Below are 21,008 nucleotides of genomic sequence, written 5' to 3' on the forward strand. Positions count from 1 at the left end.
CCAGTTCTTATTTCCCTGATAACTGTACTCTGAAGATGACATTCAAGGTGCTGCACAAGCTTCTGAAACTCTTCCTTTTGACCTGTGGGAAGGTTCTCTGGCCTATATCCAAGGTATGTATTGCTGTATCCTGAAGGAATGCCCCACTGGATTCATCCCCCAGGCCCAGTTCTCCCACCAAAAGAATGCAGCCACCAAGAAACTAAATTGACTAAGAAAGCAAGGGAAATGCCAGTACTAGTTTTACCTCTTAATGCTCTTGAGAAAGCAAAGGGGGAACAGCAGATCCTAAGAGAGGGAAGTGAGATGATCATACTGTAATGAACTTGGCCATTCTTTAACATCTTTATGACTGACCCATAAGTCACAATTCAAGGTTTTGACTAATTCTGCAGGAGAAACAGAGTAGCAACAGGGGTAACACCACTTAGTTTTTCCATCTCTTTTGGGATGTCTTGTGAAAAGCCACTGGAATCTCAGGAACACTTTCATATTCCTAAAAGGAGCAATTCTTCACACAAGAGTAACAGCTCATTATCTGCTTCAAACTGATGAAGACAGGTCCCATACAAGGGCACTACTATTGCAGGTGTGTGCAAGTTTCAGGAAGGCATCCTGATTTTCTGACACTTCTACTCACCCTCCTGGCTAAGATGGGCCCTGAAACAGTGCTGTGCTAACCTCAACAGTCAAGGACAAGAGATCCTTGAGTACAGCTTGTCAGCACCCTCTTCTTAATCCCAAAGGAGCAGTGACCAGCCTGCCCTCTTGGGTGCTACAGGGCCAGAGGATGCCAAGAGGACACTCAGCTGCAAAACCAGGGTGGTCTGCCAGAATAAGTCCCTAAGTGGAAGCCATTAACATGCAGAACCTGGAAGCATCTGGTTCAAGGACACAGCTATTTCAGTCAGATAACAGTGTCTTGTATTGTTTATCCAAATTGTTAAACAAGCTCCCTCAATCTTCAAGTAACTGTCCTAAAGCTTAAACTGTATCTACATTTCTGTGGGTAAGCAGTTACAGTAATAGCACCCATTACCAAGACTCTGATCTTACCTCCTGTTTAGCTATGGATACACCATGTTTGAAGGCACACCAGTCAAATAATTCAGAAGGTATTATTTGAACAGTTGAAGGATAATTCTCTACTATCTCAACACTCTATTATTCAACTAAGATGTCTATACCTTCTAGTCTGAAACCTGTTCATGGTCATCCTTCTCTACCCCCCCCTCCATTTCAAAACCCCATGCAACAAGCCAAACACTGACAAACACTGTCATCTCAAGGATTTTAATAGCACTGGCCAATTGAGAATAATAAAAACACGTAGAAACAAAGCAACAATAAAGGCAAAAATATCAAGAGAACATTGGAAGTATTCATTCCTGCTAATCAAATGAGGTAGGAAGCTGATTTATGGGGCTGAATTTATTTTTAATAATTTCTTCACAGCAGAGATAAATTTTTTGCAGATTCATTAAAAAGACTGCTTTCAGATGGAGTATGTCATGAAGGAAAAAGATAACTATCAGGTAACATTAAAGCCAATATCTGTTTTCTACTTGGGCTGATATTGAATTAAGGTAATTCTCCTTAAATTCAATGTTCAAACAAGCAGAATGCTCCTCTGCTGAAGACAGGTTGTGTCATTGTAACTTAGGGAATACTTGCCCCAGGAATCTGATTAAATAAAATATGTGGCTGCACATGGAATGTAGGCAAGACAACCAAAGAATGCAACTGAAGATCTGCCAGTGGATCAGTCTGTAACTGCTGTCCATGGTCACTAATTACACAACTGATGCCTGCAGAACTGCTTGGTCTCCCAGAAGAGGCAGTTTAGACTGCACCAGTGTCAATGGATCCCAACCAGAACTGGGGCATTATTTCTGAAGTCAGTTCTACCTTAGGGCTGGACCTAAACCCTACCAATTTACTTAGAAATGATTTTTTGACTTCAATGCCAGTTAGAGCACGCACTTAATCAGGCAAAGAATCACCCCAAAAGAAAAAGAATTGGTGAGATCAATGTTCCAGTCCATAGATCACAGTTTATATAGACTGACTACAGTCTATAACTGGACTAAGGTAAAAAGATATTCTATTTTTTTTTTTTCATATCATTTGAAATATTTAAAGTGCTGTTTAGGAACATTTCTGGAAGCAGAAATCTGCAGTTTGAAGGTAACTTTTCACTTAAAAGATGATTCATTATTAAAAACAGGTTTGTACCATCTTCAGTAACCAAAAAAAATCGCTATAAAAATAGAGATTTGAAAATAGACTGAATTCACATGTACCAGGTACCATTTCTAGTGTAAAACTGGTTTAGTTTATGAAAAATATATTTCCTTAAAAAAAGCATAGGCTTACAGTATTATCACTAGGAAGATCAAAAAAATTCCTTCAATATCTATTACACATTATACTCTAGGCTTTTTGACAGGTGGATCCTGCAGGCTGAATTTAGGAATTTCACATGAAGAAGCAAAAGGTATTCTTTTGGCTGACACCTTCTTCCCAATTGTTTCAATCTGAAAAAGAAAACACATTTAACAAGTCAATGTGGCAAGCTAACAATCATATCAACCTATGAGGAATCTACAAAGAACACATTTTATGAGCATTAGAATAAAACAAGCCACAGAGCACAGTGTGCCCAAGGACAGTTTCTGTGACTGGAGTTGCAAAGAGTTTGTTAAAAACCAAAAACAACTAACCAGCCTTTTACAGGTGCCTGCTTTACCTACTTAAAGCTGCATCTTGACAATCTGAACATTCATCTGCCTCACCTTCCACAGGACTACAAATACAAACACCACAAAATGTTTCAGGGTATTCATAGAATAGGGCTTCAGACTCCTTTTCCCAAAAATTTATAGTAAATTAGCACAGAAAAAGCTTTTTCCCTCCACAATGCAGTAGGCTGTTTTTGAAGCACCACAACTCTGAAAGGCTAAAGGCAGCCGACACAACAAGTGAAAGCCTGTTACACAGCCAACACACTCCAGCCAGGTATGGCAAAATTCAAAGAGCAAGGCAAATTCCTCAAATGTCTAGGTCAGACTAAAGTGAATCACTAAGGACAGAGCTTATAGAAGACAAAACACCAACTAGGTAAGATAGTTCAGACACTCAGTAAATATGCAGAACTGTAGCTTTCCCCTTAAGTAATGCAGGTCAAATGCCTAGCTCCAGAAGACAAAATACTTCAACTACTCTATTTTAACAAAATTTTGACAAATATATTCTAGGCAGACATTTGAGTTAATACTGAAGAGCATTGTTTAAACAGTCAAGAGGTACATTAGTATGTGTCAATGGATATGGTACCTACACATAGTATATATGTACCATATTTGCTTTTAACATCTTCAACTGCCTGGTTAAATGGATTTATACAAGTTTATTCACAAACAGTGCACATACCTGTAGCTTAAACATGGAAAAAAATATCCAGAGAGAAATCCCATAGCCATTATAAGAATAAGCACAGTACTCAGGAGTATAGGGAATGTAAAGTGACTGAAACATGCAGCTGATCTGGCCTGCAGCTTTTGTTCTTATGCTGTATGGCTGAGATGCTTCCAATCAGATTATTCTGGGATTTGGTGATTTCAGTATTAGTCAAATTCCATCTATGCTGAAAGTGCTTCCAGCCCCTCAATCAAGGCTTACTCTGCTTTCCGTGCTGAGACCTAAGCAGGCTTTTTTTCTCAAATCAGAAATTACTCTGCCTAGAATCAGAGCTTCCCATTCATATTTCCTGAATGAAGCTTTAACTGTGGCAACAGGTTATAATTGAAATGGTAGGTGTGTTTAAAGTTATTTAAACACTAGTTTGAGAAAAAAATTTAAAATTATTCAAATTCATAGGTTTGGATTGTATACAATAGAATTGCTATGAGCATCAGGCTGTCTAATGCAACAGCTTTTAACAAGGGAAGTTAAAAGATGAGGGCCCTAAAAACTTAAATTTTGGGATTCTCTGTTTAAGACAAAATACTTTTTATTATTTTATGCAGAAAATATAGGTTAATTGTTAAATGCATTTGCAATGATATTCTGGATGAAAAATCTGAATAATAAACCTGGATGACTAATTGCATTCTGGGTGGAAAACTCACAAATTAGTTAAAAATTCAACTAGAATTTCATAGAAGAAACACAAAAGTACAGTCTCTGATCTATAAAGTCTTTAAGCCACAGAAGACTTCAGAAGATAAATTCCTAGGAGAAATATCACACAGATTAGAATTTGATCTAGAATTTGCTATTAGCTTACCAAAACACTTAGCTAAAAAGTTAAGCTTCTAGGTCCTCTCTCTGGTATAAACAAACACCATTGTTTGGATCTCTTGGCTGATTTTAATCAAACACAAAGGACTAAAAGGACAAATCAGTCATCTCCTCCAGACTCTCATGTAATTCTTGAGCCTTTCACTGACTATCCTCAGATACATCTCTGCATTCACTTCTTTCACCTCCAATATCAGCCAGTTTTTTTTCACAGACCTCAGGGAGAAGAGTCCAAAACTTCCCTTAATACTTTGTCCAAGTGAAGATCTCACTGGCTGATAAACATTTATTACCTGCATTATATCTTGTTCAGTGTTTAAGGCTCATGTCTCCAGTAAACCTGCTTATGTCTTTTGTGAGGAGCAAAAATGGTACTTACAGCTTACATTTACTTCTGCAGGAAGTGTGTTTTGCTAGCCTGTTGCAGTCAATTTCAAATTTTTTTTTTTTTGTGATATTAAAATAAGATCCTAAGTAGGGGCTATGGCATAGATTGTAACATACAAATTCAGCCCTTCTGCAAAGGCTGCAGATCTGGAAGAAACAGTGCAGGGGCTGGTTTAGAAGTCAAATATCATGCCAGAATAAATTTAGGCATGAGATTTAGCAGTTTTTCACATTTATCTCCTAACTGTCCATTATCTCCCTGCTGCAAAGAAGGGCAGAGCAGCATTCAGATGTTAGATTTATGGTTGCACCCCATGACTTCAGATGTCTTTTCCAACCTGAATGCTTCCAAGGCAGGCTTATAACTGCTGAATGATGATGGCATAGCCTCAACTTTAAAAGCACATCAGTCTGTAAAAGTAGTAACATAGTGGAGGAAGACAGTACTAATGAACACTTAAGAACAAGCAGGTTTACATTTAAATCCTCACCTCTAGAGGCTTTTTTTCCCCCTTGCTACTCAGTCACTGAAGAAGGAGAGCAATAGGGAAGAGAGCAGAAGGAAAGCAACACAAGAAACACCACCCAGATGGTTACCTGGAAGCCAATGACTTGTAGCTCATTGTGAAGATCATCTAGAACTCTCCTCCCATCAAAGATAAATGCAGGCTTGAGCATTTTCTTATGAATACGTTCATAATCCAACTCCTGTAAAGAGCAATCAAAGCAGACAGAATAAATAACTAGCATAACACTCTCTTTTTTTCTTTAGTTTAAATTAAAGATAGCGTTTACCTTAAACATGTCCCATTCAGTGCAAATTACAAGGGCATGAGCTCCATCACAGGCTTCATAGGGATCTTTACTGATAGTGACCAAGCGAGACACTGTAACAGAAGGAAAATAGTTTTATTCTGTATGTCTTTAGCATCAGTCTGGCACATTTCTGGCAAATGAGTCTCTTTCCTTGTCCTACACAAACAAGTGGTTTCAAGTCACTCACCTAGACGTATTTTCTACCAAGATGCTTAATATTTTTGTTTTACATATTTAAATGAAAGCAGGTCATACCTGGCATCTGAGCAGTCAGAGCATTGAAATGTTTGAAGTCAAGCATTCAAATTTGATATAAACAGTCAAGCAAATCTCTAGAATTTGAAGGTAGTATGGAGTGCTCACAAAGGTCATTGTCTGTACAACAGTAGCACATTAGTTTCTATTTTACACTCAGTTCACACTAGAGAAGAGACACACGTGGCTCCCCAGGGGCTGCCTGAGCAGCTGCCTAGAGGAAAGCCTCCCCTTTTCCTCTAAATTCAAGGGCATGTCTAATAATGTACATTCTTCATTCTTCATCACAGGTCAATTTGCTCCATTGTCTCCACCTCTAGAAGCCTCAACTAGTCTCCCCATCTATCAGCTCCATTCCCCCTCTCCAAAAAGAGAGGTCTAGAAAAACCAAATTCCCAAATACCCCTTACCTCTGTAATCATAGGTGATTATTTTAAAGGTTTCTTGAATGTAAGGGAACAAAGTAATTTGGAAGTGATATGAGGGAAAGGAGAATGCTCAGTAATACATTCTGGAGTCACATCTTTATTTCTATCTTAGATATGTGAGAAAGAACTAAGATAGAACTTGGGGCACAAAGGAACTGCCAAAACTAGTCTGTCCTGGACATTCTTCTTTCTCTTTTAATTATTCAGAGATGAAATTCTAGGCATCTATTCAAATGAGTGTTTACTGAAAGAAAAATATACAGTAGTTGAGAATTAGCATTTATTTACAAAAGCTATAGGGAAAGGAAGAAAAATGAGAGTAATCCTCTGAGCCATAACTATCACTTCATAAGTGCAAGCAACAGCACAATGACATCATGCTGAAAATGAATTTATTATAATATTTAAACAGACCTGTGTATATTGAGAATAGGGTGGGAAGAGGGGAATAAACTTTATAAGAGAATTCTTACCTTGGTTATCTTCTGAGACACCCAGATGTGAGAGATCAAAGATGATTTGTTCCTTAGGTACTTTAGGGTCATAGATATGCAGCTTTGCTCCTTCATCCATTAAATACTTGCTAATGTAGATACTGGATGACTCTCTAGGGAAGAGAATCAATCAGTTAAAGAACCAGCTGGTGTGTTCCAAGTAATGAAAGTTCTCAACTATCAGGATATGCAATGCCAGAGTTTTTATATAATTTTTACATTAAATATCTTAGTGGCAGCCATGCCAGCAGGAAACCTGAAATCTTGATGGACACCAAGGAGAATATATGGAAAGCTTTGCATCTCTTTTGCTGAATCGTCCAAGAAAGGGGAGTCTGATGACTCCTAGTGACCAAAATTATAAAGGCCTAGAGTTTATAAGCTTCCCCCACAAACTGCAGTTGAAGAGTTGCATCAAGCTTGACCTTTGCAGGAGAACAGAATTAACCACTTCAGCAAACCAAGCTGAAATTTTATTTTCACAAAGCTACTTAGAACCAGCTGCAAAAGTGTTTGCATTCTTTTCTGTAGAGAATGGAAGGAGTCTGTCAAAATCTATCATTGCTTGTGCAAGTTAATAAGGACTAGAATTATCTGCAACTTCAGCATGATTCAGATCTGCTGTAGAGGTCAAAAATCAGTTCTCACCCATTTAAGGAAGACTAATCCTTGTTACAAACCAATGTAGCCACAAGAAAAATGACCATATCCAGTCATTAATTCAGTTCAGTGGTGGGCATTAGCTGGGTGGCTGCAGACAGCTATAGGGAGTCCATGCTAGTGAACAGAGCTCTTACCTTGTGTCCCCAGTATCCTTTTTGAAAGCAAACCCTAAAATAGCAATCTTCTTGTCAGTGACAGTATTAAACAAGCTGTCAATAATGCGGGAAGCAAATCTTCTTCTCTGGTAATCATTCATGTCTATTACCTGAAATTACACAAGCCATGATGGTACAGAGGGGAGCCATTTTAAGCTATGAACAGATTCTATTAACAATCAAGCTGAACTATGCACACATAAATTTAATAGAGGCTTAAAAGAGAAGGCTAAGCATTTTTAGTGAGTATCATAAGCAATCCAAAGATAAATTTAGTTAATGTATTAAATTCTGAGATAAATCCTGTTTAATGAGTGAATACTGATGTACATATATACATCTTAAAATGCATTATCTAGTTTAAAGGCTAGGATTTTCTTCAATTTCCTTTTTTCAAAAAATTAAAACTTACTGCTTTGTCTCTACCTAGAACACAATTTCAGTGCTAGGCTACTTGCTAGTGCCCTAACTTTTTTACATCCCATGTACATCCCACTGCCAGACCTATACTTTTTTACATGCCAAGTGTAACAACTGTGAGAATAGTTTTAGCCTTTTTAATCCACACTAACAGATGCCAATACACAAAACCTGTGTAATTCAACCACACTTAAATGCCTCACTTTCATTATTTTGTTATCTCAGTCAGGGCTAGGGAGAAAGGAGGTGCTTTGACTGGTTAATAGGGAAATGCTTGCTAGTACTGACTGGGTATCATCACTGCATTGGAGCCAGGCCTCAGGGCATCCATATATTCCCAGCTATTCCTAACATTAAACAAGGGAACAACAGCAACCATGTTTACTTTTAAAAATAGCAAGATCTACTGAGTTCTTTCAGAACTGTAATAGTAGACCCTGAGGAAAAGAGTTCTGAATTCAAAGTGGACTGATACCCAGCTGTAAAAGAAAGACAGGAGACACATGCTTGTACTTCACATCTTCTACTGCTGCTAGACAGCTTCACAATCCATTTGGTCCAAGGAACTTAATTCACCCCAAAAAAGCCTAAGCACCCACAAGTATCAAATGTCAGTGTTAAGCCAAGGGCCTGAAATGTAAAGGTGATCAGCACCAAGGTATCTACTCCTTGGAGCTGAAACAAAGTGTGTGTGGACAATGCTTAAAAGCTCAATGCCTGAAAGCTGAGTGCTGAAGAAACACCACCCTCTGAAAAAAAACTGGTGAAGAACTTGTACCTGCTGCCAGTAGCGAGCTACCTCAGGTAAGTTCAGTGCCTCACAGAGGTACACTAAATTCAAGACATCCTTCTGAAAACAGCTACCTCCAAACCCTGAAAGAGAAAACAGTAATTTTATAGGTGACTAAGGTACCCATCCTAGCCAATCTGTGGAAGCAAGTAGTTTTGGATAATCACTGACATAGTCAGCATTGTAATTTTTCCCCATATTTCACTGCTAGCAAATGAAAAATTTTCATCTCTTAAAATTCAACTCCTGGACCTACTTAGCTACAGAAGACTTAATTATGCTTCAGGTTCCACTGAAATCAATGGAAGTTTTAACACAGAAACCTGAACATGTATGAGAAAAAGCAACTACAGGCTCCAGGGCCTGTTCTTCCCCTACCTCAAGATTTAGACTAATATTTCTTAAAGCAAGCGTGTTAGGATAAGGTTCCTTCCTCTTGCACCCCCAAACGGATATCTAATCACTGCCAAGAATGAAAGATCACCGCAGCTGACTAAGGGAGAACTGAGACAGAGGGATCCTTGAGCCTAGAACTTTGCTCAGCAAGCAGAGTCCCAGAAACAACACACTGTAGAAGGAATTATAACAGCCTAGTAGCAATTTTTGGTAATGCATCTATTTTTCACTCTTGTATAGACTCTAGGATAGGTTATATATAATAAGGTTATTTTAAAGTCACACTTTCTAGCATGAAACCATAAAGAGAGACTTTAGTCTTGTTCTGAAAGTTTGGTGCACCAACCACCACTTCATCACACTTTACTCCCTCATAATCTAATGCAGAAATGACTGTCTATGGCATTTAGTGCCATGGCCTAGCTGACAAGGTGGATATTGGTCAAAGGCTGGACTCAATCTTGGAGACCTTTTCCAACCTTATGATCCTATTAATTCATCCTATAAATTAGAAGCTGTCATCACACATTCTGAGCTAGAGGAATTCTCTTCTCACTCAGGCCACTGGCAGCAAATCCCAAACAAAACTGCAGCAGTTGCAATTGGGAAGGCATCTTAGAGAGCACTGTTGGCCGTGATGCTTCAGAAAAATTAAGTCACAGCTTTTCTTTCCAGTGTCACAGGCAGGGTAAACCACACACTCTGAACTCTCCAATTTCAGGTTGCTGGGTCTGGAGCAACCTCAGTTCTACTTATTTTACCAGAAACATTGATTTATAATAGTATTCTACAGTAATATTTTCATACATTAAGCACTTCTAATGCTGTAGAAAATTTTAGAGAATCAAGAGTACTTATTCTGAAACACTACTATTATACTATATATATATATACAAATATTATAATATATTATATTACACTATTGAACAGAAACCCAGTGGGGAAAAAGAAAGGAAGATTTTTTTCACTTACCAACACTGGCTTTGAGAAATTTATTTCCAATTCTTTGGTCTGTTCCAATAGCTCTTGCTACTTCTTCAACATCTGCTCCTGTAGCTTCACACAGAGCACTGATTGAGTTAATGCTGCTGATTCTTTGGGCAAGGAAAGCATTAGCTGCCTGCAAATAAAAGTATAGTAAAGAACTTTATTTTTCCAGAAACCAAGATGTCCAAAGGGAGTTGCTACTGGAAGGATTACTTTAGTATCTATGCAACTCCACTGACATACAAAAGGGTAACCTAACAAGTTTAATATATACATGACAGTTAATGGTATTTAAGCTAAACAAGATAATGCTTAACTTGCAGAATTTGAACCATTTTATGATGGTAATCAGTTTCTGCAGCACTGAAGGCTTGCTCTTCCTAATAACTAACAGCAATACAAGTGGGAAAAGACTTCACAGAAAGTCAGAATCATCTATTAACTAGGTCAGCTGATCTGAAAAGATCAATATCCTTTGACATAGCATTGGGTCCTCCCCACCTCACCTGTCTTTCCCAGCTGCATCACTCAGTGTCAACAAAATTCTGCTTCTGAGCTTTGTCTCACACCCCTTGCTCATCGCAGACCACAGCAGGGAGCAACACTAACCAGTTTAGAAAGTTCTGATGACCAGGTATTGGTGGTGATGATTTTTTCTTTGGGCACCCAGTGCTCATAAACAGCACACAGAGCACGGACAGCTTTCTGTCCCTCCGGAGAGTCATCTCCACCAATGAGCACTCGGTCCGGGTTCTTCAGGTCCTTGATGGCCGTGCCTTCGGCAAGGAACTCTGGGTTAGACAGCACCTACACCCACAGCAGAAAAACAACAAATAAAAGCCAAAAGCAACAGCCAGGCTTTAAATACACCACTCAAAGATTATGTTTACCTGCAAATCCAAGTTAGGCTTAGTATTAGCATCAAATATTCGACGAATGCTCTCTGCAGCACGTACTGGAACTGTGCTTTTCTCAGTGACAATTTTATAGCCATTTGAATTCTGTACAATTCTTCTAGCACAAGCTTCAATGTATTTCAGATCAGCTGCTCGGCCTTTTCCCATTCCATAGGTCTTTGTTGGTGTATTAACCTAATTACAAATACGTGAAAAGGGAAGAAATGCTACAGGTCAGTACCTCTTGTGTAAAGAGGCAAGGTGAAATTAAGGCTGATGGACATTCTCCTTCTCAGAGGAAGGAAAACGCTTCTACCTCAGAATTATTCTGGTTACCACATCAGATGAAGAGGTATTAGCTGTCTCAATTACACATTTTGTTTCCTACAGAAAGCTCACTGGTCTCTATTTAAATAGGATTCAAACAAGAGCAATTCATAGCAGTTCTGCAGGCTTTGGTGAAACAATCCTTATTCTGGAAACACCAGTAATTTCTACATGATTATGGCCAGCCACTTTCTGCTACCTAGCGTACAGTAGGAGTGCAAAGACTCATGTAAGAATCTTGTGGCCAGTGAGACAACTACAGCTTAAACTCTGCAATGAAACCTAAGGTTAGGACTGATGAAAATTAATATACTGATGTACACAGAAAAGGCAACATGAGGGAAAACACGTAGTTTAGATTAAGACAGAGGGTCCTTTTCATTACCAATGGAAAGAAGAAATGGCAACAACATGTAAAAGACAACAGCTTGTTTTGAACCAAGGACAGGTGGCAATATATGGGCTGTATTAGTGGCTGTCATCCAACCACACAGCATTCATTTGAGATTTACTGCATGAAGGAAAATACTGTCAGAAAGGGAGCTCCAAACTACAGTGCCCTAACAAAGAGGAGACCTCAAGAAAAAACAACTTGAACAAAAAACTTAACTGTGGCCTACCAAGGCAAACAGCAATCAGTTCTTTTGGATTCTACATTAGTAACAACCTCTAGATTACAAAAGGTTACTCTTTGACTAAATCCTCTTTCTAGTGGTGTGAATAGCTTTGAAACATTAAAGCCATTCCTGTTTCCATTAATATACTATTTTGAAAAGATTCTAGAAATAGATCATCTTTGTAAGCAAACAACCAGCATACAATTTTGCGTATCTGTCTAGGAATTTTATTGTTATTATCAAGGACCCACAGGTTTCACCAGCACACTGCAATGACAGAGCTGCGCTACATTCTGCTCTGACTCCATACAGCTAACCAAATTAAACATCAACACTACCATTTTGACTTAGAACCTCTTCATTTGTTAAAGGTGCTACTGGCTATAAGCAAAACAAATAAAAAGCGTACTTAACACACTACACAGAAAGACAAGGAGAAATCTGACACAATGACATGGCATTGCTAACTGAATCTATATGACAAAACAAAGGCAACTTCCTAAAAGAAAAGCAACATAATAATTTGATAAGAAAGGAAAAAAAAAAAAAAGAATAGAACAATGAACACAACCACCTTCTCCTAAACTTACAGAAATAAATACAAGATCAGCTTCTCTAATGGCATCATCAATACTGGTGGAAAAGAAGAGGTTTTTTCCTCGACAGGATTCTACTACTTCTTGTAACCCTGGCTGAAAAATAAGCAGAAAAAAAAACCAGTTAAGATTAATGCAGTTAGAAGAACAGCAGACTCTATGCCCAAACAGAATATAATTTCAAATACAGAAAGATTTTCTTTTTTTCCCCTGTCAGTGCAGCATATTTTCAGCCTGGCAGACATAAAGCTTCTGAAGATTATTCACACAGTAAAAAATGTTCAACACTTTCTTATTCAAAAGATTTACAATGCTGCCCTGAAACTTTCAGCCACATTGAATTGCTTATTTGCACAGCCAGATTTTAGCTTTCTGTTATTCCCCTGCTCAGTTCTACTACCATGAGAAGCAATTTAAGAAATACCTGTAGTGATGTTAAGTAGATTCAAGAAGTCTTACAATATTCCCTAGACTGCAAACAAAAGAGGTGGTCCCAATTGTCCTTTTCCCTCTCATGTCCATGATCCCCTCAAAATCAGATCTAAAACTGTGAGGTGTTTTTTGTGCTGAAGCAAAGTCTTCCACCAAGTAAGCAAGCCCAGATCCAGTGAAAGATAGGCAACAGAGACACACAGGAAATCAAGACCACTCCTTTTAGCAACCACCCCTCTTTGGTCCCGATTAAACTTATCCTGGCACAACTCCTACAGTGAGGGTGAATCACAACAGCCATAATGTGATGAAATTATTTCCAGAGACACATTGTGTGTGTCTCTGGAAATGCTGTAACACTTTCCCCTCTTTTAACACCTCCCCTCAGAAAAGAGAGGCAGGAGGTCACATATAAATGAGCAATCTCCTGTATGGATTTTTAAGAAAGGTCTTAACAAAATTAACCAAGATATTTTCATGCACTTTCACCTGGCAATCATACCTCCAACTGGAGACACCTATCATGACATTATGTACTTAAGTAAATGCCTGAAAGGCCAAGGTTCACTGGATGGAGAGAAGAAAGCAAGCAGAAGCCTTCTGATGCAAGACGTTTTTCCTGCCTCATTTTATATCACATACCACTTAGAAGAAAACAAATGTCAGAAGAGGCAAAATAACATCCTACAATCCATTGAATATTCCAACTATGGTCCTTACAATTGAATGTAAATAGAAAGGCAGTCCACTAGACAATTTCTGACACTGAAACAATCCAACCCCAAAAAACCCCACAAAAACCTCACTGTGCAATGACTCAATTTTACAACTGTCTGAACTAACTCTTGGCAGTTTTTGTACATTCTTTGTAAGCAAAGGACACCATTCCAGGAAACAGATGTTACAAGTTTGGGGTTTTTTTAAAAAAACACGCCAAGGCAAGCTCTACTTCGGCTCATTCAGTCTAACAGTTAAGAGAAAGCAAAATACTTGCTTTCAAAAACTATATTCATGTCTTACCTACTAATCTGAGCATAACACACAGTTTCCTTTGAATTTATAGGACAAAGAAGGTCTATTCATCTTGACTTAGTCACAGCATAGCTCTGGTTTTTAGAGGGAAGAAAACTTCTTACAGCAAAAGAGCAACTGTAAGTACCAGTCAGTTCCCTTGTCTTTGGGAGATGAGTGAAGATAAATTTTCACTCCTATTAAAGAACTCAAATCTATAAAAACTGTATTTCATGAAAGAATGAAGAAAAGCAAAAGAGGCCTATTCTTTTATGATGAAAAAGAATGGAAAAAACCAAATGCTAAGAGAAGCAAAATAGAAAAATGCTTTACATATCTTCAAATTAAAGGAATTCTGTAATAAAGGAGTGACAGTGTGGTACATTTATTTGTCCTAGTCTTCTTAGGCCAGATTGAAGATTCATGGTACAACTGAATCAGACACATGACTGTCCCAATCTTTCCATATAGTTAAAGTTGGGCAGCACAGATTGGATTTTGGCAGTATTTAGAATGCAAACAAAGCTTACAGCTCAGTATTAACATATTTATAGTGTGCTACAACCCAGCAGATAGTACATGTAATTGAGCAAGAGGACTATGATCAAATCAGGTCCCAAAAGAAAGTCAGCATGATTTAGCACAATTATATAGAATTATTTTTTCATTATTAGGCCCTTCATATAATCATTAACGCACATCTGCATCAGCTGCATTAAGTTATTTCAGAAACCTGGTTTAATGAGCAGTAGGGACAAGCAGGTGTTCCAGAATACTCTTTTTGAAGGACATTACTGACATGCTAAGCTTGACAAGCTTCAAAAATGGGCTACAGGGAAACGCCATGTAGTGGGAGGCAAGCAAAGGCAACACTGGCTAGAATAAGAGACAACAATGATGTTTACCTCGTAGATGGGGAGTGTGTCTGAATTCCAGGCATTGATTCTGGCCTCGTTGACATCCACAACAGTAACTTTGATACTGGGGCACATTTGTGCAATAACACTACAGGTTGGCCCACCAACATAACCAGCACCAATGCAGCAAATCTTCTTAATCTCAAACATGATTGCTCTTGTAAGAGGAGAGGGAAACAGGAAATCTGGAGTTAAAAATTAAAACACCGGCCAACAATTCAAGGAAAACAAAGAGCATCAGTGATTTCAGATTTTATTATGCTGCGGCCCACAGGAGCGTTTTCTTACGCCTGCTCTCTTGAAATGAGCTGCTACTCCTCTCTCCAACCCGCCAAGGTTGTGGAGCCTGCCCCTCTCCGGAGCTCCAGCGTACACAGACCACCAAAGAAGCGTTTCTGTGGTCGCTTTCAGTCAGGACACCCGACCAGCACCCTCGGCCCGAGGAGCTGCCGATGCCGCGGCAGTCCCGGGTACTAGCTGCAAACAGCGCTCGGCGGCCCCAGGCTGCGGCCCCGGCCGCGCCCTGCCCCTGGAGCCCCTCGGCCGGCAAAGGGAGGCCGCAGCTCCCGCTACCTCCCCGGAGAAGGCTGCGGGCCGAGCCGCGCTCCCCCACGGGCCGGGCCGGGCTCCATCGCCGGGAGCGCGGCGAGAAGGGAGCGGCTCCCCGGCCGCGCCCCGGCCCCGCGCTCGGGGCGGGAAGGGCCCCCGGGGCGGCAGCGAGGGGTTCGCGGCCGGCACCGCAGCACGGACACTTACCGTGGGCAGGCAGGCGCGGTCCGGCCCCGACGCCGCGGATCGAGCGGGAGCGCTGCGGCGGGGATGCGCGGTGGGGATGCTCGGAGAGGATGCGCGCCGAGCTCAACGCGACGCTCTGCTGCGAAGGGAGCGGTAGCGGCGGCGGCCGCTATTTAAAGGGCTGCGGCGGGCCCGAGGCGGCGGCTTCATGGCGAGGACGCCGAGTAGAGCTGTCCCGCCTCCTCCTTCCCCCGGGGGCGGAGAAGGGCGCCGGCCCGCCCGCCCGCCGCGGTGCCGGCGAATGGCCGCGGGACAGCTCGGGCAGGCCCGGCCCGGCCCCACCAGGCGCGGCGGCTGAGGGGCCGCAGGGCCCCCGGGCACGGCTGGGAGCTGCGGGGCTGGGCCGCTGAACTGTTCCTGTCTTCTGCCTCAGGGGGTTTTTGTAAGAGAACTTAATTGTGTTGGTTGAATAATTTTTTGTCCTTCAGCTATGGTTACTGTGCAGTAAAGAAGGCGGTGTTCATTCTCCTGTACCGTAGCACCGCCTCAACAAAGAGAAGCGAAGGGAAACGTGGATAGGTTACAGTAAAGTTCAGTGTTTAAAGTTTAAACTTTTAAAGTCCAGTAGCGACCATTGCCCAGAAGAAGGGAATAAAATGCGTTTGCACTCTTGTGACCTGGGCACTGCCTAGGGACCTCTTGCCTTACAGTATTAAAGGTCTGAGATACTGTTCTTGCCTTTTATGTAAACATTGTATGGTATTAGTCTACTACATGTGACTTTGGGAGCAGAAAGATTGTGAGAAATCTGCTGTCTTTTCTTCTCCAGTACATTTAATCTCACACAGCCTCTCCTAGAAGCTGGGTGTGGGATTTTGCTCCATCTGCATTTTGATTTAGATTAGGTTTAAAACAGATTACAATTTCTATGTTAAGTGTTGCCTGTCTAGGTGGATAATACGTGCGTGTTCTTATCAAAATGACTAAAGAATTGCCTTGTTCTTACGTGGCATTTTCATCTATAGCTCTTAAAATATATTTTAAAAAGTTGAATCATTATTTCTGTATATATCTTATATATCTTATATCTTATCCCATTACTACTTTGGAGGATCTGGTCTTTCCCTAGAAGAATCTCTACCTATTTGAGTGAGTACATACTGTAATCACAGGTCCTTTAGAAATGCTTGTAAAATATGTGTGTTTCTACTGAAAGAGCCTACTGAGGTTTGCAGTCAGTGCAGGATCCTGGCAGATTCAGCATGGTTAGTCAATGAACCGCCTGGCAAAGGCACAGAGTTCACTGTGTTTATTCTGAAGTAAAAACAAGTCATACCTTTTCCCATTGCTTACTGGCACAGATGTCTCAGTTTTAAAAAACACATCTAGGTTTTGGGTTTTTCTTTTTGCGGTGTTTTTTGAGGGGTTTTTTTGGCTTTTTGGGTTTTTTTTTTGTTTGTTTGGTTTTTTGTTGTTTGTTTGGTTTGGTTTATTTGGGTTTGTTTGTTTTGGGTTTTGGGGGGTTTTTGTTTTTTCCCCAGGGAAACCTAAGCAAAGCAAATAGAAGCTCAGTGAGTGACTCAGAAATCAGTCTCATCTATACCATCCTCTTAGACCCCCCATCTATCTCCTTAGGTCTCAGAATAGCCATGAATGCATACATTTGTACTCCAAGAGTGTCATCTGGTCCCTCTGTACCAGCCACGGCCAAAACCACTTCAGGTCCTTTGAGTGGTCTGCTGAGGGCTTTGGTAAGTGTGCTTTGTGCCTGCCTGGGACACAAGGAGTGGATTTTCTGGAAACACACAGGGTACAGGGCCAGGTGTGTGTGAGAAGGACTTCCCTCTGCCTGCTGGTGCATGTGTGGGTAGTTAGTAGGTCACTAGAGTCAGCTAATACCTCCCAATTACTGAGTTTGCTGAGAACGAGGGCAAGAGCTTCAGAGCCTTCCTTGGCTGGGGGGGTTCAGGCATCCTTACCTCAGGAGAGTGCTGTGTCCTGAGGATTATGAACATGTGAATCTAACACTCCACTGCATCTCTGCTACTTGCCAAGGAGCTTCAAAAGGGATTTTTTTTTTTGTATCTGCTAATCATGGCCCTTTCCTGGGAGGAGAAAGGTCTGGGTTGTTGTCTGTTATTTGAGAGCTGTTTCAATGTCTGAAGAGCTCTTGGAACAGGCAATGGACCCCAGTCCCTTCTCTTGAAGTAAAGGACCTTCACTAATAGACAGTCACATCCCTGCCTGGGACGCTGATCTTGCGTTCCCTCTTGCAAACAGCACAAATTAACCTGAAAGGTTGGACTGCATGATCTTGGAGGGCTTTCCCAGCCTAAATGATTCTGTGAAAGGATGATGAGGGCTGCTTTTGTTTCCCTCACCCCATTCTAGTGGTGAGGGCACTGTAGGCAGATTAAAAAATGCAGGGTTCAAAGGCATTGCAAATAAATGGTGTGAAGTTTGGGTCTCCCCTCTTCTTAGAGAAAAAATTCTGAGTTATTTGATGGGATCTTCTTGGTTTTTCCATTGAGGCAGACCCATCATTTACCAGGATGTAGAATTCTTTGCAACAGCATGCAAGGCAAGAAAGGTTATGTAAGGCAGCTGCAAAGCAGATGAGGCTGGTCCACTGCTGGCCATTTTTTAAAACAAAAGTTGTGAATTCTGCTCTGTTTTTTTGAAGGCTCTGTGTAGACTGAATACTTTTGCAGTGCATGATAAGTAAGCTAAGTAACAGGAGGAATGGGATTTCAGGTGTATGTTTTTCTTCAGCATTGGCAATTAACTAGGTCAGGTGAATCTCTCTTCCAGCATATTGGGGAGTGGGTTTCAGGCCTTTCCAGAAACCACCAAGGGAAGAGTGATCTGAATTCCAAAGGTGGCTGGAGGGGTCACTTTTCACCTCCCATGTACAAGCTGTTCCATTATGCAAGGGAGAAATCATGATTTCTGAAGGATTTGGGCGATGAGGGGAAGGAGAGGGACGACAAAGAGCCAGCGAGTTCACGATTGCATAATCTCCTGGCTGGCATCCTGATGTTGGAGGTGGGAGGAAAAGCCAGCAAAGAACCATGGACAATAAAGATTTGAAACCTGTCTGGTTATTGTTTAATGTCAGACCGATTGCCAATCAGATTTAGCTGATCATTAACTAAAGGCAGGTGAGTTTGTGTAATCTGTTTCTGACATTAACATCTGACACAGATTCAACAACCACCATCGTCTGTCAAGCCTTTCTTTAACTTTTGACAAAGCACGACTGGGAGGCAACCGCACCTGTAACCGGGAAATCCGAGGCGCTCAGCAACAGTCCCAGGCTGAGGCACGAAAGTGCCCTGAAGACCAGTTGGATCAGTATTGAATTCATGCCTTGTATTTTACAATGCGAAGAGGAAGGAAGGAGATGCAGCTGAAGAGAATAATCAGGACGTGTGGGACTGGGCATGCGTGTTGAAAAGGCTCCAACAGCTGTACAAAGCAGACATACGCCCTTTTTGAACACAGGCACACGAGAACCTGAGCTCTGCATGTGCTCAGACCCACCATTGTCTTGCTACAAGAAACATTTTGTGCCTGTGCCTGTTCTCTCCTCATCTCCACCTCTCTGGTTCACCAGAACTATGACATTGCTGAAAAACCTGACAATTTGCCTAAACATCTTCTAATTAATCTAATACAGTATTTTCTTTGCTGGTGACAACCAGCCTCTAAAACTGCAATTATTGGTAAAATGTGTTGCAAAGTGCAGTGAACTTTTGGTCAGGTTCAACATGCCTGTTTGCATATGGCATGGAACATCTGGACAACCACCTCATCAGGTCTCGTACAATATTGCCATGTAAATAAAACCCCAAAGCCACGCAGAATCAAAACTTTGGAAAGCTGGAGGAAGCACACTCTGAGAACTCTAATGAAAATATCCTGTCAAACCCCATTCTTTAAGTAACTGCACAACATTGTTTCCCTGTACATGACCTTCTTCTAATTACATTATTTAAAGCTCTCAGTATAGAGAGCAATTATTCACACTTCCTTCCAGGCATGATTACGTTTGGTGGCCTATCTGTTGTTTTTTAAGTGCCTCTTTTTTTTCATTCTCTTTTGATGTTTTTCTGGAAACCATACACTTCATGCCAGACATCAAAGCTGCTCCTCCAGAAGCAGTGCTGTGGGCAGCAGCGTTGCTTTTCTGAACACGGGGTACCACCAGGAGAGGCATTTCAGGCTAACAGCCATCTCACCAGAACAGTCAGGAAACTTTAAATGCTGAAACTAATGCAACATAGGAGCAGCTGGATAAGGCACTGCTTTTCATCACTGCCCCATTGGAGAGAAATAGTCCTGTAGCATCCCTTCTTTAAAGGGTTTTACTCAGCTGAGCTGCCCCATTGCCATAAGAGTTGTTTGCATAAAATAAGGTGAAGATTTGATCTACCCACACAGTATAGTGAAAAGCTAATTTGGTTTAATCTCTTCCCCTTTCATGCTGAGGCCCAACACAATACAACAGGAGGGAGTGTCAGAGACAAGATGCATTTGTGATTCAAATTGCAAGCTAATATTTGATGAAGGGGAAAATGATTATTTGGATTTGCTATTTCAAACAAGACTGCATGAAATCACTATGGGAGTTGAAGAAACCCAATTTTTATTCATCATCACAAGAAAGCAGATTTTGATGCATTACCTGCGGTGTTTGGTGTAGCCAGTCCTGTGGAGGCTTCTTTGGGTTGTTTTCTTGTTAATCATTTTCATTTCACCATTTATCATTTCAAGTTCTGCCCTAAACTGAACACCTTTTTTTAAATTTGTTTATATTGAACCATTGGCTGTGACCTTGAGAATGTTGTACAGTGATGGGGTTTTTCACTGGTCTGCTAAAGGAAACATATTTTCTCATCTCTAGATTTTAAGGACAGTTTTTGCAGCAGAAGAAATTAATTTTAAACCAGTTGTAAGTCTGAAAACTACATAGTCACAAAAATTATTCCTCTGTTTCATCATTTATAGCTTGGAAGATGTAACAACAAAACCTAAAAATGCAAAGGACTGTTTTCTTAAACCTTGCTACATAAGATCTTTGATTATAAATTACCGCTTTATTTTCAGTAAGTATTTTACAGTAACACTTCCCATAAAGGCAAAAAGAGTGAAACTTGTATATATAGGGTGAATTAATATATATTGCCAAATATTGAAGCATATTTGTTTCAGACATCCCCTCTGGCCAGTCCTCTGACCTGCAGATGTTAAAAAGGTAGTGTGGAAGTCAGATTCTTCTAGCTGTTATATTCAACTAAAGAGTGTCTGCTAGGGAGTTGGCAATTTTGATACAAGCGTTCAGTTACTTTTCTATATAAAAAAAAAAAAATCTTCAGCTGATG

General features: G+C 40.6%; 1 protein-coding gene across 1 annotated transcript; it reads right to left on the reverse strand.

Annotated features, from left to right (window-relative positions):
• Positions 1-1,308: 1,308 nt before the first annotated feature.
• Positions 1,309-15,821, reverse strand: UGDH (UDP-glucose 6-dehydrogenase). The gene is made up of 12 exons (XM_084203861.1): positions 15,646-15,821; positions 14,878-15,046; positions 12,524-12,625; positions 10,984-11,184; positions 10,703-10,900; positions 10,079-10,226; positions 8,699-8,793; positions 7,480-7,610; positions 6,662-6,795; positions 5,485-5,576; positions 5,287-5,397; positions 1,309-2,537 (listed from the first exon to the last, which is right to left on the reverse strand). Exons 2-12 carry the CDS (start codon positions 15,037-15,039, stop codon positions 2,427-2,429), a joined length of 1,485 nt encoding a protein of 494 aa, XP_084059987.1. The 5' UTR covers positions 15,040-15,046; positions 15,646-15,821; the 3' UTR covers positions 1,309-2,426.
• Between the last annotated feature and the right edge of the window lie 5,187 nt (positions 15,822-21,008).

The sequence above is a fragment of the Fringilla coelebs genome, assembly GCF_963513975.1.
Source record: "Fringilla coelebs genome assembly, chromosome: 4".
Lineage (NCBI taxonomy): Eukaryota > Metazoa > Chordata > Aves > Passeriformes > Fringillidae > Fringilla > Fringilla coelebs.

Excerpts from the sequence above, each read along its gene's own strand:
- UGDH (XM_084203861.1), bottom strand. The coding sequence starts at position 15,039 with ATGTTTGAGATTAAGAAGATTTGCTGCATTGGTGCTGGTTATGTTGGT. Across the intron at positions 11,185-12,523 it reads CTGATCTTGTATTTATTTCT|GTTAATACACCAACAAAGAC; the intron begins GTAAGTTTAGGA and ends ATTTGTAATTAG. Across the intron at positions 2,538-5,286 it reads TACAAGTCATTGGCTTCCAG|ATTGAAACAATTGGGAAGAA; the intron begins GTAACCATCTGG and ends TTTCTTTTTCAG.